At 50.1% G+C, this 17,180-nt stretch overlaps 2 protein-coding genes across 3 annotated transcripts; one reads left to right on the top strand and one right to left on the bottom strand.

Annotated features, from left to right (window-relative positions):
- Window positions 1–260: 260 nt before the first annotated feature.
- RNF115 (ring finger protein 115) lies at window positions 261–10,108 on the bottom strand. Its single transcript, XM_089482749.1, has 9 exons — window positions 9,862–10,108; window positions 6,945–7,003; window positions 5,587–5,644; window positions 3,818–4,014; window positions 3,570–3,644; window positions 3,237–3,309; window positions 3,045–3,138; window positions 2,361–2,476; window positions 261–1,342 (listed from the first exon to the last, which is right to left on the bottom strand). Exons 1-9 carry the CDS (start codon window positions 9,952–9,954, stop codon window positions 1,211–1,213), a joined length of 897 nt encoding a protein of 298 aa, XP_089338875.1. The 5' UTR covers window positions 9,955–10,108; the 3' UTR covers window positions 261–1,210.
- POLR3C (RNA polymerase III subunit C) lies at window positions 5,894–17,066 on the top strand. Of its 2 annotated transcripts, none has more exons than XM_089482747.1 (15): window positions 5,894–5,913; window positions 11,214–11,422; window positions 12,347–12,602; window positions 12,690–12,875; window positions 13,101–13,189; window positions 13,496–13,600; window positions 14,193–14,285; window positions 14,482–14,562; window positions 14,656–14,707; window positions 14,989–15,049; window positions 15,317–15,467; window positions 15,801–15,902; window positions 16,018–16,067; window positions 16,277–16,426; window positions 16,684–17,066. In XM_089482747.1, exons 2-15 carry the CDS (start codon window positions 11,276–11,278, stop codon window positions 16,760–16,762), a joined length of 1,602 nt encoding a protein of 533 aa, XP_089338873.1. In that variant the 5' UTR covers window positions 5,894–5,913; window positions 11,214–11,275; the 3' UTR covers window positions 16,763–17,066. The 2 variants fall into 2 exon arrangements, with proteins under 2 accessions (XP_089338873.1, XP_089338872.1); XM_089482746.1 differs by lacking the exon at window positions 5,894–5,913 and adding an exon at window positions 10,136–10,241.
- The last annotated feature ends 114 nt before the right edge of the window (window positions 17,067–17,180 follow it).

Below are 17,180 nucleotides of genomic sequence, written 5' to 3'. Positions count from 1 at the left end.
CTGGGTGTGTGTTCGCTTGCTTCTGCGCTTGAGGGGAAAATAGGGGCAACCCTCTTCCATCCCTTTTCTAGCATCCAAACCAGAGAACCCCTTCCCACTTAAAAATGCATCTGGTTTTAGATGGAAGAGGCTTTGGGAGGCCGCAATTGACAGATACCCCAAGCTCAGCTATGACTCCCAAGTTAAAATTCAAAGGGAAAAACAAACAGATGGAGAAGAGGTTAGCAGGGAAAGAAACACTTAAAATAAGGTAAAAGTGGTGGGTTGTTGTTGTGTTTTTAATGGTATCAGATAATGACATTCTCGTTTTAAATACTGATGGAGAACAGCCTGCAAAAATAATATTAGTCTTAGAGAGGAGGAGGAATCAAATGTGGTCCATCCGTATCCCAAGGCAGCGGAGTGAGTCTTAAGGAGCCGGGTGGGTTGAGCGTTGGGGAGGATGGGGAGCAAAGGGAACCAAAGTATCACTAGAGGCGCATTGTTTCATCAACAGTCTATGGGAGGCGCATTGTATACCTCTTTGCCTTCCCCAGCTCCAAACCACCTCTACTCCATACCTGTGTGGAGTTCGCTAAGAGAAACAGAGCTGCAATGCCATCCACTGAATGCAAAGAAATCTCAGCCGCAATACAACGAAAGTCCTACGTTGCAGGAAAGGTGGACCAAATCGACGCATCTGATTCTGTCCTGGGAGGAGGGCATGGATTTGGAAAGGTGTGTGTCCTTCCCTTGTGGGATTCCTTTTGACATGTCTCCCCATCGCTGGTCGAAACGCCTCTGCAGATGTCTCTTTTCTGATCGGTGAGCGCAGGCAAGTCCTGCCGCACCTGGCTCCAAAGGCAACGGATCTAGCAAGATGGAGGCCTCTCTCTCACCATCAGTGAAAAACAAGAGTTTGCAAACGTTGAGGAACCTCTCCCTGCGCTCCATCTCCAACCCCTTGTTAAATTCTGGGTCACTTCCAAGATTAAGGATTATGATGGGATCGTTCAGAGGCTGATCCAAATTGGAGGGTCAGACGTATCGGGGAAAGGCGAGCGTACTTGCTGCGGTTTCATTGCTTGCATCAGTTCTGTCTCTCCATCTTTTCTCGCTACTGGGTTTTTGTGGTTTAGCTATACAATTTACAACTGTAGTATGGAGTACTACAGGCACGAACTGCCCCCCTTCCTCCTTGTGGGGAGGGAAGGAGGGAGGGAGGGGTGCTTTAGAAAGTCCATCGGTCGTCCAGGCGGCCGGTGCTGCCAAAGGCGTTACTCGTGGAGGCTTCCAGGTTGGGGCCTTGCCGCGTGGAGTCTTCTCCGTTTAAGCTCTTCCGACACACGGGGCACGTGTCATGCTGGTAAAACAAACACACGAGTGAACAAAATTCCACCCAGGATAGTTCCCTTCCCTTCACGCTTCAGGTTAGCGGCCACCAAATCATAGAATCTTAAATGCTGGGAGATAACCCTAAGGGCCATCTACTCCATAAAATCATAAGAGTTGGGAAGACACCCAACAGCTATCTATCTCAGCCCTTAGGCATGAAGGAATACACAACTGAAGCACTCCTGAAAGATGCCTGTCTCCAGCCTCTCTTTAAAGTCTCCCAAAGACAGAGAGTCCACTTTGCTCCACTGCTAAACAACTCTCACAATCAAAAGGTTCTTCCTAATGTTCCCGTGGAGTCTCTTTTCTTGTCATTTGAATCCATTGGTTTGAGTCCTAATTTCTGGAGCAGCAGAAAACAAGTGTCTGCACTGAGCAGGGAGTTGGGACTGAATGGCCTCTGGGGACCCCTTCTGACTCTACAATTCAATGCTTCTAAGGCCCTATACAGACAGGCCAACATAATGCTGCTTCGGGTCACTTTGGAGGCATGCCATTTAAATGATGCATGCTCCATAAGTGTCCAGAAGCTGTGCCAAAGCTGTGCTTCACTCCTTGGGACTGGACTGTGGCTTTGGTGTGACATCTGGATTCTTAGGACGCATGCATCATTTAAATAGCATTCCTCCAAAGTGACCCAAAGCAGCATTATGTTGGCCTGTCTGTACGGGGCCTAAGTTACCTTTCCACTGCAACAAAATGTAGGAATAAATTACCTCTTTAAAAGCAACTTCCTAAGTGTTACATGGCCACATATCTGTCCTGCCATGGCACATAAATAAAACCACTGGAGTCTCACATAGGAGATACCTTTGCATCAGCCCAGAGATCCAGGTGATGGTCCCGACAGGTGAATCCCTAGCCATCTTTTTAGACTGTAAGCATGAAGGTAGGGAACTGTCTAACAATCTGTAAGCCACTCTTGGACCCTTTGTGGCCGAAGCATAGGGTATAAATACTCTAAATGAGGTGCCATGAAAACTCACCATCTCTAGCCAGGGCACGATGCAGCTGCTGTGGAAGTAGTGATTACACGGGAGTTGCCGGACCTGCTCCGCGACAGTGTAGTCTTCTTTGCATACGGGGCACTCCAAACCCGTATCTGGAAGAGGGTCAGGAAAGGGAACGTTAGGGTAGCAATGGCTGACACTCTGCCAGTTGGCAGGAAGGGCACTGTGGCAAAGGGGCAAAGAGCTGTGCCCTTTGGAGTGCAAAATGAAGGAAAGCAAAAGGAAAAAGTGAGGACACCGCCAAAGACAGAAGAGTCAGTGTGGAGTCAAAGGCTTTCATGGCTGTCATCCATAGTTTTTTTGTGGGGCTTTTGGGTGATGTGGCCATGTTCTAGAAGGATTTCTTCCTGACGTGTCGCCAGCATCTGTGGCTGGCATCTTCGATGCTGGTGAAATGTCAGGAAGAAACTCTTCTAGAACATGGCCACATCGCCTGAAAAACCCACAAAAAACTAGAGCAGAGTCAGGTTCGGGACAGGCCTTCAGGTCGGCCTAGGACCACGATATTCCCAATCCCATGATTCTACAAGACGGAGCCTTGGCAATTAAAAGTTTAATCACTGTGCAACATGGAAGAATCCTTGCCAGATGTTATGGACTGCAACTCCCATCATGCACACACCCAGCCATTCCAGGAGTGTGCGCAGGCTGGAGACTTACCAACTTGTTCCTGAGTGACGGTCACTGTTGGGAGAGAGGAGATCTTCTCCTTCTCGGCAGGGGGAGGCCCTGAGTTTTCTAGCTGACCCAGAAGCTGTGGAGAGGGGTAAGAAATGGGTCACGTAACGTAAAATCCCCTCTGAACCAATGCTGAACAGAGCGCAGCCTTATAGCTCCGACACCTATTCCTACCTGTGTGACGACGGCATCCAGGCCGCTCTGTCCCCAAGCGTAGTCACCAGGACTCGAATGCAGCGTGCCGCTCCTGGAGGGAAAAGGAGAAGACAGAGAGGAGGGCTCAATAAGCAGCGGAGCCCTTAAATAATCATCCCACAGTTTGGTCTTGTTTCGTTTGCCAAATGACCAAACTCATCTCCGGATGTTGAAGGCGGCTTGAAAAGAGGGTCTTTAGACCCACCCATTTCTGCTGCCAAGTCTTAGCAGGGGGCCCCGCCTGGGACAAAAATCAATGGTCAGAATCTCCATTTTAAGGCAAACAGATTGCCAAAAGTGCATGCGACTCACCAGGAAAAAGGGGAAGGAGGAGAACCAGGAATTGCCGAATTTGCGAAGAATCCTGCAAAGATCTGTTGTATGATTCTGGAAAATTGGAAGGGAATGAGATGGAAGAAAAACAGACAATGAGAAAAAGGCAGAACGCAGAGGAGCAGCCAGCCAAGGAGGGAGCCAAATTAAGCGGCTGCGAGATGTTTTGTGGCAACCTGAAGTCAAACGTATTTATTCTGGGCCCACCAGCACCCCTGCTTCCTTACCCTTCGATGGCGGGCGATCTCTCCGGCCGGGTGCTGTACCGGGCACGGTACCTCCGCGTCATTGGTAACCGGGGGGGTCTGCTTGGTCCCCAGAGGTCCGCATGGGCTTGGTGGCCCCTCTCGTTTTCTCGGCCATCGTGGTCCAGCGAGTTGCTCAGGAACGGAAAGACCATCGAACGATCCAGCTGGTCCCAAAACTGGAGGGAATAAAAATTGGGAATGTGTGACATATGGTGACTCTCTAAGGTGAGCCTATCACAGGGGTTTCTTGGCAAGATCTGTTCAGAGCGGGTCTGCCTTTGCTTTCCTCTGAAGCTGAGAGAGCGGGGCTTGCCTGAGGTCACCCACTGGGTTTCCACGCCGAGTGGGGACTCGAATCCTGGTCTCTACAATGATAGTCCAATGCCTCCACAGAAATGTACATCAACAACACGAACTTGACTGACCTCTGTGTCCCAAGGGACAACTCTGTGTGTGAGATACAAGAGGCTGGACATGTTTCACTGACTTTGCGCCATGCAGCATAGAGGCAGGGGATGTCCATTTGAAGGAGGGGATGGCCGTCCCTGGGTCTACCTGCTGTTGCTGAAGCTGTCTTTACAGCCACATACCTAGGGGCTAAAGAAGGGGCCCTCGACAAGCCTGAAACCCAGCTGCCAGTCGGAGAAAATGAGTAAGAAGAGCCTCCCAGATCAACTGACACAGAGCCATGCTCCAGGGCAAAGTGAGATGAAATTTAAGTGCACTGGCTGGAAAGCAATTCATGGTTCCAGGCCTAGATTCTCTCACTCCACAGGTGAGCATGCGTGCCTTCATCTTGCCTCTCGACTCATGACGACCCCATGAAGTTTTCTTAGGCAAAGAGATGGTTTTGACATCCCTTCCTCTGAAACAGAGATTCCCGCACCTTGGTGGTTTCCCATCCAAGCACTAACCAGAGCTGGGCTTGCTTAACATCCAAGATCAACCACCTTTCCCTCTCCAACCTATAACTTTCACACTGAAATATGGCAGGGCTAACAATACGCTAACTGCCATACAACAACAGCAAATATGTGATCCATCCCACTGAAGCCCAGGCTTTGGGAAAAACCATACCTTCATATAGTCACTGACACTCTACTAGTCATCCGCACAGCAGCCCTGCAAGGTAGGGTCCTCACTGCCCAGAGCTGGCGGGCAGAGGGGAACCAGAGGCCAGGATAGAGTGGATTTCTATGGAAGCAGGAATCCTATCCAGGCTGGCTGTGTCACATCAACGCCCAAATAGTGCCCTGAGTGATGCCAGTGGGCCAGGTTTGGTGAATGGTGGGTGGGTAGACCCAAGTGAGATATTCCCCCGGTGTTTGCTCACTCTGTTGATCTGGAAGCTTGCCTCATACTCCAAAAACCACATCCCAGGGGTATGAACAAGAGTCATCGGTCTAAATATACAACTCCGTTGGCCGGGTGCTATAATTAAGCACATGCGAAAGGTGTTTGGAAAACCCAAGGGCTCAGTCCCTCTTTTGCACTGCAATGCCACCAGACTTGCCTCTAATGGTGTCTCTTGGGTGATCTGCCTCTCCTAGAAGCCTCCAGATCTGACAGTTTATCTTTTAAACAGATTGCTGCCCCCCCAGTGCATTGTTATAACATGTTTTGAAACATGATTTAACACCCCACTACTCCACATACACCCCATTAACAGAGAGAGAAAGTCTAACAGCAGGACACCTTTCATACACTTTTGGAAACCTCCCCTGAAATATCCATAAGAGAAGCCTCACCTCGGCAAATGGGGTGGAAGGGCTGTCGTCTATCCCGCTGCCGCTGCCTTCAAGGAAACTACGGAGGGAAGGAGAACGTCGGATGAATAAGAAGGCCACTGGCACTTCCCTGAAATATCGCACCCAAAGCCCACCTCTTAGGGGTGGGGTGTCTAAACATAGACTGCAGACTGAAGGGAACAGGAGGGGACCCGGGTGCTTGGCTTGGATTGTGTTAGTTAGATCCTCTGGCACAACTCTATGATCAACGTCTGCCGGACACTGACCACAGAGTCACACTGGAGGACCTCCAGGTGCCTAAAGGGGCCTTAATTTTGTCAGATGCAGGTAAGGGAAACTGTGAGTAGAGGTGCCACAGACATGTATTCTTTTCATGTTTATAGCTATGCTCGTAAATGATTTTACCCTTTGCAAAATCCAATGGCGTTTTAACACAGGGCGCCTTGGTATACACTGGGGTTAGGACCCAGGACTCCCTGTAGATACCAAAATCCATGGGTGCTCAAGTCCCGCTATAGACAACGGTGTAGTAAAATGGTCTCCCTACATAAAATGGCAAAATCAAGGTTTGCTTTCTGGGAGGGGAAAACTCAAGGGGATATTTTCAAGCTGTAGATAGTTGACTCCATGTAGGCTGAATGTATGGATATGGAGGGCAAACAGTGTAGTAAGGGTTAATGCCCAAGTGTCCTGTTTGTGAAGCCCCCCAAGGCAACGCTCCCAGAAAAAGAACGCTGGGCTGAGACGAACGTTAGCTAGGCCAGCAAGACTCCGGTTGACCAAAATGTGGGGTGAGTGGAGGAAAGGGTATTATTTTAAGAAGGAGTCCACAATCATTATATTTAAACAGGGCTGAGTCAGTGCATCCAAGTGACTTGGGGCTGTGGGGAAAGCAAGGAAGGTGTGCGATTTCTTCCAGCCCAGAAAGTGACACTGACTCAGAGCTTCTCAAGGACCAAGCACTGCTTCCAAATTTGGCCCAGAGTCGAGCTCAAGGTGTCAGGAATGGCTCTGGACAAAATATAGCCGGTTATTCGGGTTGGCATAATTTTCCATTCCCGAACACCAGCCCCTCTATGCCTTGGCTAACAGTCAAAGGGCAGCATTTTGGGAGAGGCAGGGGCCAAGGGAAAAGCCTTGATATATATGTCAGAGCAGTGAATGCTCAAAGCGGCTCCAGTGAAAGTGGATTTGGATCTGCCCAATTCAATAGTGCCAGCTCAAGACTGGAGCTGGCGGTCGATCAGTTTCTGGGAGGAATTCAAAGTGCTAGGTTTGAACTTTAAAAGCTTGGGTCTGGTCTATCCGAAAGAGGAGACTCTATGAGCATCTGAAGCATTTTGGAGGGCACAAGATACCTGGAATCATCGGTCACTTCTTCAATGAAGCCAGACTCGCATCTGGGACAAGTATACTCCTGCAAAGAGAAGAGGGAAGCGGGGAGAGAAGGAGGAATTAAGAACAAGCACATATAAAAACAGTCCCTTGTCTTGAGTCAGAATCTCCTCTCTTATCATCCATTGGGTCAGGCATGACCCGCTATGCCAGTACGAAACCAGTCTTGCTCCATCTTCTACTTGGTGATGTTTAGCACCCATCCATCCATGCAGGCTGTCGTCTTGGGAGTAGCACAGGCTTCAGGTTTTCCAGGTGAATCATAACCTGGGCATGTCATTCCCATAGATGCCAATGTAATTGCTTAGAGATCTTTGTCTCTTTCCAGAGCCACCCGGCCGGATGGAGGGCAGCTCTTTGTTCTGCCGCTCATAGATGGCAGGGAAGGCAATGAGGGATCCAAGGGGTCATTTAGTCCAGTCTCATGCCAGTGAAGGAAACGGACAGCCAAAGTAAACCTATCAGATTGCCAACCAACCTCTATTTAAATAAATCCAACCAGGAGGAAGCCTAGCACTTCTCAGATAGCCCCTTCCGCTATTGAACAGCTGGTCCCCAAACTGCACCCTTTAAGAGATTTTGGACTTCAGTTCCCAGAAGCCTCAGCCGTATTGGCCAACAGTTTGGGATTCTGGGAGCGGAAGTCCCAAATCCTTTAAAGGGCACAGTTTGGGGACCATTGATCTGGGCGGTTGTGCTGAGTGGAGATTCAAACCCTGGTCTCCCAGAATCCTAATCCAGCTCTCAGGTTATAACACCAGGCTGGCTCTTCTCCCAGTGATGATACCCTTAGTTTTATTTTCACCCCTTAATGCAAAACTATTCAAGACCATCAGCACCAGCATGAATAACACACAGGGCAGGAAAACCCCTATTCTGTTACCCAAACCCTGCCAACCTCTAAGAACCATGCAACACCTGGCGACTCCAGGCAGCTGGCAGGGAAGAAAGCTGTTCTCCTCGGCCAAAGCATCCAATGTTAGCTCTTTATGACACTCCTTGGATGGGAGATCCATCTAAATCTCACGATATACCCAAACGACAATGCCCTCATTTCAGTCCTTTCAGCTTCTAAGGGGAATTTGGACAGATGATGATGATGATGATGATGATGATGATGCTGTGCTTTGCTGGAGATAGATGGCCAAAGAATGTGCAATCCTATTCCGACTGGGAAGGAAGAAAGAAAGGGACAAGGTGGCAAAGGATGGGCAGAGAAAAGCGGGGTTCTCCTTTGTTCTGTATCAGCTTTCTCCATTTTGATGCCCTTTGGAGGTACTGGACTCAACGGCCCCATACAGACCGGCCCAAATAAAGCTGCTTGGGGTCACTTTGGAGGTAGGCTGTCTAAATGAGGCATGCGCCCAAAGAGTCCGGAAGCTGCGCTCCAGTCCTTAGGACCGGATTGTGACTTTGGTGTGGTTTCTGGACTCTTTGGACGCATGCGTGCAAGTGCAAGAAGAGCGATCTTGGTTTTGAAGGGGATGGACTTTGCAAATTTCAGCCGTGACACTGTTTTTAGAGGTTCACATGGTTTGAATAAGAAAGCTAAGCCCAGCTTAGGTTCTTGTCCCTGCTCCGAAAAATAAAAGGAGGGCATTAATGACACCAGGAAAAGGGCATTTTTGCTTCAACCAAAGGACGGCTGGAATGCAGGGCCAGAAAACTGCCCAAGTCAGCACCAGAAACGTGAGCCAAGCATAAACCGGGTCCTAGGGAGGGAAAGCCAGAGGAAAGGTAATGGAACTGGAAAGCAAAAGCCGTATTGTTTGGAAATGCCGCCCCAAATGGAGGCAGGGATGGAGCCGGAGGTGGCGGAAACGTACCGGCACCAATTCTGAAGCAGGGCATGGCTGGCATCTATTGGTTTTTGTGGGTTTGGGGGGCTCTGTGAATGCCATCTTCTAGAAGAGTTTCTTCCTGACGTTTTGCCAGCATCTGAGGCTGGCATCTTCCAGGGCAGCATTCTCTGAAGATGCCAGGCACAGGAAGAAACTCTTCTAGAACATGGCCATTGTGAAATATGTGGCGCGTAAGATTACCTTTGGGCTCCCTGCAAACTGTGTATGGGACACATCAAGCGAATCCTGTGCTTGGGTGCCATTGCCAAGAGATCCATATGCGCAGACGTCCCCAAATCCATGACACTTTTGACCCCAAGCGTTTCGGATAAAAGGGGAGAGTCAAGGGCCCCCCAACTTTCTTCTCTCTCTCTCTCTCTCTGCTTAAATATGAACTCAGCTGCCTCACTCTCCACGTTCACTGCCCTGAAGAATATATATATGTGTGTGTGTGTGTATCTATATCTATATCTATATATATCACAGACATCCACCCTGAGGCATATACTGGCCCTCCTTATCCACAGGTTTATTTCTCCAGGGATTCAAGCATCCGCTGCTTGAAAATCTATCCTGCCTATAGAGACACAAAGGCACCGAGAGACACTGAGAGTCTCTTAAACCCCTTCAAACCAGGAATGCAGACTCTGACAGGTTAACCCCCCCAACTGCCCTCTTCCTCTGGCCTTTCCCACCCCATGGAGCCCTTTCCATGACCCCCAACGATGAGCCTCAGCCCCCTCCATCCCCCCATGGAGCCCCCATGGAGCCCCTGAGTCCCTCCTCTCCCTCCCTGGAGCCCCTTCCATCCCCCAGGAGCCCCCTCCCCAGCCCACGATGCCCCTTACTCTGCCCCCAGCCCTCCTGGAGCCCCCCAACTCCCTTTTCGGGCCCTTGCTTCCCCCCCCCCAGAGCCCCTGCTGCCTCGATTTCCCCCTGGAGCAGGCCCCTCCCCAGCCCCTTATGATGAGCCCCCTGGAGGCCCCTAGTCTGCCCCCGATCCTTCCCATCTCCCTCCAGAGACCCCAGCCTTCCTTACCGGGAGCTTGGGGCTGACCTCTCCCTTGCAGCTGTGGCAGAAGAAGCGGTGCTGGGGGACGGCGGTGGGCGCCGCGGCCGAGGCCTCCGCCATCTTGCCTGCGCCCCTCCGAAACCCTTCCTTCTCCGACGAAGGAGCGACGCCGAACCGGGGAACACCACCGAGTCCCGCCCGGAGCCTAGAGCGGACACCCGGAAGCCAGGAGACGCTCTAGCCGCCCCGCTCGTCGTCCTCGCTTCACTTCCGGTCCGACCTCTGCGCGCCGCCAATGGGGAAAAAGGGGAAAGGGGGCGGGGCAACAGCAGGAGCGCCTCCAACCCGGAAGTGGCCCCGGGAGCTCGGTTGCCATGGTTGCCGCAAGGCAGGCTTGAGGCCTAGTGGTAGGACAAGGCCGGGGATCGGGGGATTGTGGGGCCCTTTAGATCCGGGAAAGGGAGGGAGGCTGGCCGCGACCCCAGAGCCAGGGAGAGGGCGGTGCTAGCGCGCTTCGACGCCGCTACAACCGTCACGGCGCTTTCCTGTGGGACCTTGGGAGTTGTAGTTCGGTTGAAGCACCCAGCCTGGTCTGGGACGAACTGCCGGACTACAGTTCCCAGAGTTCCCCGGGATGGAGCCCTAGGAATGAAAGCAGCGTGGATCTGTATTAACCCTGCAGTGTAGATGCACCCAGGACAGGCGGCTTATAGCCCGCCTTTCTGCTGCAGGAGTCCAGGCGGCTTACAGGAGCAGAAGATGTTGGAATAAGAAGACACACTCTCAGCAAATAGATAGAGATCAATGCTTTGAAACGGGTTTAAACACAATAGAGTTTAAAAACTCAACCTGTTAAAATGACAGCAGTTTTCTAGTTGTAGTTTCATAAAGTAAGGAGAGATTAGAGTGAATTATAATATCATATCATAATATATAATAATTTAATATAATAATATAATATAATAATATAGTATCTATGATATGATAATAATATAATATAAGGATATGATATGATGATGATGATGATAATAAACTTTATTTATATCCCTGCTCTGGGTACCACAACGACAAAAATAGATCCCTAAAACACATAATCCACACGTAACCAAAGCTACACAATCTGCTTCTCCCCCCACCTTAAAACAACAACAACAACAACGACATTATAGAATGCTGATTAAAAATCAGTTAAAATAAGCATAGCCGAAGCAAGGCTTCTTGGGGCAGACAGGGCTATATCCCTATCGGTCTAGCGGGAGGCCATGGAGGATTGTTTCCCGGACGTCATCATTATTATAACAATGTTTGCGTATATAAGATGGTGGTTGTGTCGGGTTGTTTCTGACTTAACGGCAAACCTGTCGCGTTCTCCTTCGCAGAATTCCCGGACTGGAAGAAGAAGAAGGCAGAAGCCGGAGCGGTGTGGCTGCGTGGGAAGAAGATGACCCAAGCGGAGACCCAGCTCTCTTCCCTGCTCCTCCGCGAACACTTTGGGGAGATTGTGGAAACCATTGGGACGCACCTCATCCGCACGGGGGGCCAGCCCCTCAGGATGATCGCCCACGACGCTGGGATGCCCCTCGACCAGGTATCCCCAGGGCCTTCCAGGGCAGCCATGGAGAGAAGGCATACGTGGCTCTGTGCTGGAGAACCTGCTTCGGCCAAAGGCATCTAGGAGTCCTGGTAGTAGGCCACGAGTTGAAGATGAGTCAACAGTGCAATGCGGCAGCTAAAAAGGCCAATGCGATTCTAGGTTGCAGCAATAGAAGTATAGTGTCTAGATCAAGGGAAGTCATAGTGCCACTCTATTCTGCCACCTGGAATATTGTGTCCACTTCTGGGCACCATGATTCAAAAAGGACGCTGAGAAGCTGGAGCCATGTGTCCAAAGGAGGGTGACCAAAATGGTGAAGGGTCTGGAAACCATGAAACCCTATGAGGAGAGACTTAGGGAGCTGCTGGGTGTGTTTAGAAGAGAGGGTTAAGAGGTGATATGATAGCCCTGTTATATTTGAAGGGATGCTATATTGAGGAGGGAGCCAGCTTGTTTTCTGCTGCTCCAGAGACTAGGACCCAATGGAGCAATGGATGCAAGTTCCAGGAAAAGAGATTCCAGCTCAACATTAGGAGGAACTTCCTGACAGTAAGAGCTGTCTGACAGAGGAAGATGCTCCTTTGGAGGCTTTTAAACAGAGGCTGGGTGGCCATTTGTCGGGGGTGCTTTGATTGTGATTTCCTGCATGGCAGGGGATTGAACCGGATGGCCCTTGAGGTCTCTTCCATCTCAGTGATTCTGCCATTAGCCAGTGTGTCCCAGTGGCTGGAGATTTTAGAGAAGCCTCCATAGTCACCAAAGAGCAGGCAGAGCAGGCAAGAGATGAAATGTCCCGCACGGCTTTTTCCAAGCCACTTTGTTGTTTGAATCGCTGGGTCTGGCAAGCGCTGTGTTCTGGAGGATGGGACAGGAACCCATGGCTATCCATACGCAAGCCTGGTGTCTTTTCCTTCACAGGTCCGGAAGGCCCTCTGTGTTCTGATCCAACACAACATGGTGACGTACCGGCTGCAGAAGCGAGGCCTGGTGGAGTACGAGGCCCAGTGCAGCCGCGTCCTCCGGATCCTCCGCTATCCCCGGTACATCTACACGGCCAAGACCCTCTACAGCGACACGGGGGAGCTGATCGTGGAGGAGCTGCTGCTCAATGGGCAGATGACCATGAGTGCCGTGGTGAAGAAGGTGGCTGACCGGCTGACCGAAACGATGGAGGGTGAGCCAAAGGGAGAGGGGTTCATTCCTTCTTGGGGAGACCTAGAACTCAGGCCAGGACAAAGGACTGCGTTTGCTTTTTTTGCAGAGGGCAAAACGATGGATTACAGCGAAGTCTCCAACACCTTTGTGCACTTGGCTGACACTCACTTTGTCCAGCGATGCCCTTCAGCCCCCGAAAACCAAGAGCCCTCAGATGGCCCGCGTCTGCATGCCCCCATGTTGGTATTTAATGAGAAGGACATGTATGTGGTTCCAAAACTGACCCTCACAGGTAAGGAGACAACAGGGGCTGCCCTTTAATTGGGTGAATGAAGGCACAAAATGTGGTGAAAAGCCCCTTGCAGGGCATTGGGGGGAAATGGGGAGATTGTCCCCTGGGATCACAAAAATGGCCCCAGGAAGCCATACGCAATCTGCGCTGCAGTTTGCTCACCCCTGGTTTAGACTGTCACCTCTCTATTCCTTGAGAGGCAAATTCTTGTGTTTTGGCCCACAGGGAAAGGGAAGAGGAGACACTCCAACAACGGCGGAGATGAATGCGGAAGTAAGGCGAAGCGGGCGAAGCAGGAGGCGGACAGTGAGGAGGTACTGAGGCCACTGACCTGGGCAGGGAGCTCTCTTTGTGGACGGACACCACGCAGCTTAAAAATGCTCCAGAATCCCTTTGTTTGCTTGTTCTTTTCTTGAATAGTAGGATGTATCCATACACTCCAGACTTTTCAATCACAGATTCACAGTTGGGGTATATTGGGGGGGATCATGAAATGCTAGCAACTCCCACTCACCCCCAGCTCAGTGCAATTGGGTTCTCTATTATTAGTATTATTATTATGCTTTATTTATATAGCGCTGTAGATTTACTCTGCCTTCGACTCTCTCCCCAAAATTCAGGCTCCACCGGATGACGGGATCTACTGGCAAGTCAACATCGATCGTTTCCACCAGCACTTCCGGGACCAAGCGATTGTCAGCGCTGTGGCCAACAGAATGGACCAGGTCCGTGCAAGGTCTCTCCCAGACATCTTCCCATTTGTGCTACCAAAGGCTGGTTCTTCCTCACTGGCACGAGTTTTACAGGTCCTGAGTGGGGAAAGGCCCAGCCATGGGGACCCCTGCCTTCTCTCTCCATGCAGCACAACCCAGGCAGAGGAAGAACCCTGGCTGGAATCCTCTCTCACAGTCAGGGTTATATACCTTTGCATGCGCAGCAGAGGCACTAAGGAATCCTGTTAGTGAATTGCAAAGATGTGTAACAGCATGCCAGTAAGAATGCTCTGATGCATATTGGTCTCTAGGCAATGTACACTGACATTCCCTAGCCCAGTGATGTCCAGACTCTGGCCCTCCAGGTGTTTTGGACTTCAGCTCCCAGAATCCCAGACCATTAGTCAAGATGGCTGAGGCTTCTGGGAGCTGAAGTACAAAACACCTGGAGGGCCAGAGTTTGGACATCCCTGCCTAGCCAGTGTCCCTTTGTGCATCAGTCCTGGTTGTGCATCTTTGTTGACTCCACTGCACAGTAACTTCACAGCAGCTGATCTAATGAATTCTGACCACAGACTCTCTTTCCTTCCTCTCTCACGGACAGACCAGCAGTGAAATTGTGCGGACGATGTTGCGGATGAGCGAAGTCACCACCTCTTCCAACGCTCCCTACACGCAGCCTCTCTCATCCAATGAGGTGAGCATTGCCTTGGCCTTTAGCTCTATGTGCAGGGGAAGGAGTTGGGCTTTGGCAACTCGGTGACACAGCGCCAGGAGCGAAAGACTCTGGCAGCATGTCAACTCACTTGGTTTGCTTGCGTTTCGTACTCTTCAAAGTCTCTAAATATCCACAAGAAATCTGTAACTTCTTTTCCCAATTTCTTTAAAATAAGATATTCCGGTCGCTCCCAGCCGGCTACAACATTTCCAAACAGATCCTCGATCAATATCTTACGCTTTTAGCAGATGACCCGGTAAGAACTTTACCTAATGGTTTCGATTATACTCTCTTCTTTCTCAAACCTAACAAACATGGTCTGATTTTGGGTCTTTTATTCTCCCAATAGCTGCAGTTTGTTGGGAAATCAGGCGAAAGCGGCGGTGGAATGTATGTGATCAGTATCCTTTTTCTGGCTCAAATGTATCAGGAGAGTCTGATCTTATAAACACATGGAAGCCATTTTGGCCATTTAGGAGGATGCGCCATCGTTTCTGTACCATTTGCTCATCATAGAAAGCACATGGACTCTCTGCTGCCAGATGTAAAACACAACTAGCCAGGATGGATACGAAGGAGAATGAAGCTGCAGGGCTCTCTGAGCTTCACTCTATCTTCTGACCAAAATTTCACCCCTTCCTTACCCTTTCCTCCAGTTTTTCCGTAACCTTCTCCCAAACAGACCTTCACAAAGCCCTGGCATGTCTGGCCACCGCAACGCTGGAATCAATCGTTCAGGAAAGGTAAAGAGAAGCTGGTGACTTTGGAGAAGGTGCCAGAGTTTATTTCGGATGAGTGAAGGATGCCCAACTGGGCAGGTTTGGTGCATGTGCAGCATGATAGAGCGTGACATGAGAGCGCCATCTTAAAATATCCGAAGGGATATCATGGAGAAGATGGAGGGAGCGTGTTTTCCACTGCTGCACAGACTAGAACATGGAGCAATGGGTTCACATGCCAAGAAAAGAGATTCCACTGAAACAGTAGGCTTCCTTTCCTCCCTGTTCAAGGTTTGGATCACGCTGCGCTCGGATCTTCCGTCTGCTCCTGAGGAAGAAGCATCTGGAACAGAAACAGATAGAAGACTTTGCCATGATCCCTGCCAAGGAAGCCAAGGAAATGATGTACAAAATGCTGTCAGCTAATATCGTAGCCCTACAGGTAAGGGTTTCATGGCCAAGAATGGTCCAGGTCAGCAAAAGGAGCTATGTAGAACCTAAGCTGTTACTGCAAAGCAAAGCTTGCAAAACCTGACCCGCTGTGGATTCAAATTAAGTAAAGGAAACGTGAACAAACCAGAAGGAGCTAATAAGCAGGATTTGTTGTAGGATTTAATCTTCTTTGCAAACCATTCTCAAGTCACAGTTTGGCCATTTCATTAGTATATGAAGATGGCAGTTCAACATCTAGATTTCCATGCAGCTCCCCAAATAATTTCAAAGGCCACTTGTCTGTTATGGTGGAACTCACAAAGCCCTTCTCCTTCCAATGCAGGAGATCCCCAAGACGCCCGACCATGCTCCTTCCCGGACTTTCTACCTCTACACTGTCAACACTTTGGCCTCTGCCCGGATGCTCCTCCACCGTTGTTATAAGGCAGGTATCCCTTTGCCTTGTGCTCCTTCCCAATGACATATAGCCTTATTTTCCCTGTGGATCCATCCATGGTAAAGAAACCGATTGGAAGAGCTTTTCGTGCCTTTCTTTCCAGAGCGTGGCCAACCTGATCGAGAGGCGGCTGCATGAGACCAAGGAGAACCGGTGAGTGAGGCACCTGTTGAAGAGGCAAAGGCTTGGTTGGGTTAGAAGAAGAACTCACAGCTTGCCTTACTTGATGTGAAGCGCTAGTTCTTCTAGTCAAGTTTCATTGCCTCCGAACGCTCATGAGCTCTTTGGCCGGCCACTGAGCCTGGCCTGAGTTTAGCCGCCCTGTGTGGCTCTGACCGCCGGCCTTTGCCCCCTTCTTCCAGGCGTCTGCTGGAGAAGTCCCAGCGGGTGGAGGCCATCCTGGCATCCATGCAAGCCACCGGAGCAGAGGAGGCTCAGCTGCAGGAGATCGAAGAGATGATCACAGCCCCCGAACGCCAACAACTGGAGAACCTCAAGCGCAACGTCAACAAGTGAGTCTTGAGCATGGGGAACCAATAGCATTCATTTCCTATGCCCTGCATTCCCACAAAGGTCCTGTCTGAGCTTGGAAGCTGAGCAGGGTCAACCCTGGTTAGTCTTTGGATGAGACACTAGCCTTCCCAGATACACTTTCCCAGGATATTTGTACTGAAGAAAATTAGCTGCTTAGTCACTTAGAACCTTAGAATCAAAACCATTTAAAGGACGCGGCCCTAAAAGCCTTCTCTTTCTTCCCCTTTTGTCAAAGGATCGATGCCAGCGAAAACCAAGTGGACGAAACAATCTTCATTTTGGAGTCATACGTCAACAGCACCGTCAAGCACTGAACCCACCCTCTTTTGGCTGGCTCTGCGTCTTCCTATTTTCACAAGGGAAAATAACTATAAGAGCAAGGGCAGGTTTTCTTGGAAGAGATGCTTGCTTTTGGACAGAAAGAGTGTGTTCTTCAATGTAGTCTAACATAGACACGCTTTTCGATCCTTCTGTACCAGGAGGATCCTAACAGTCCAAACATGAGACCTCCGGCTGGATGGAAGAGCCAGCTGTACAAGCAAAAAAGTTGTGTATTGTATGCTTTTCGGTTGGTGTAATAAAGGCATCACTCTTTTGTGGATTTTGTATTTTGTTTCATTTTAAAACCAGATGAGAAAGTGAGACAGCAAAGGATTAACTGGGATTGTCCCAGGTTTTGCTCCTCTCCTTTCCTGGGGAGCTGGTTTAAGAAATCTCTGATCGCAGCATGCG

The sequence above is a fragment of the Sceloporus occidentalis genome, unplaced genomic scaffold (genome assembly GCF_023333645.1).
Source record: "Sceloporus occidentalis isolate IW3139 unplaced genomic scaffold, rSceOcc1.0.p SCAF_20, whole genome shotgun sequence".
Lineage (NCBI taxonomy): Eukaryota > Metazoa > Chordata > Lepidosauria > Squamata > Phrynosomatidae > Sceloporus > Sceloporus occidentalis.
The sequence above is the reverse complement of the archived record's forward strand: the minus strand, read 5'-3'. Positions and strand labels throughout refer to the sequence as shown.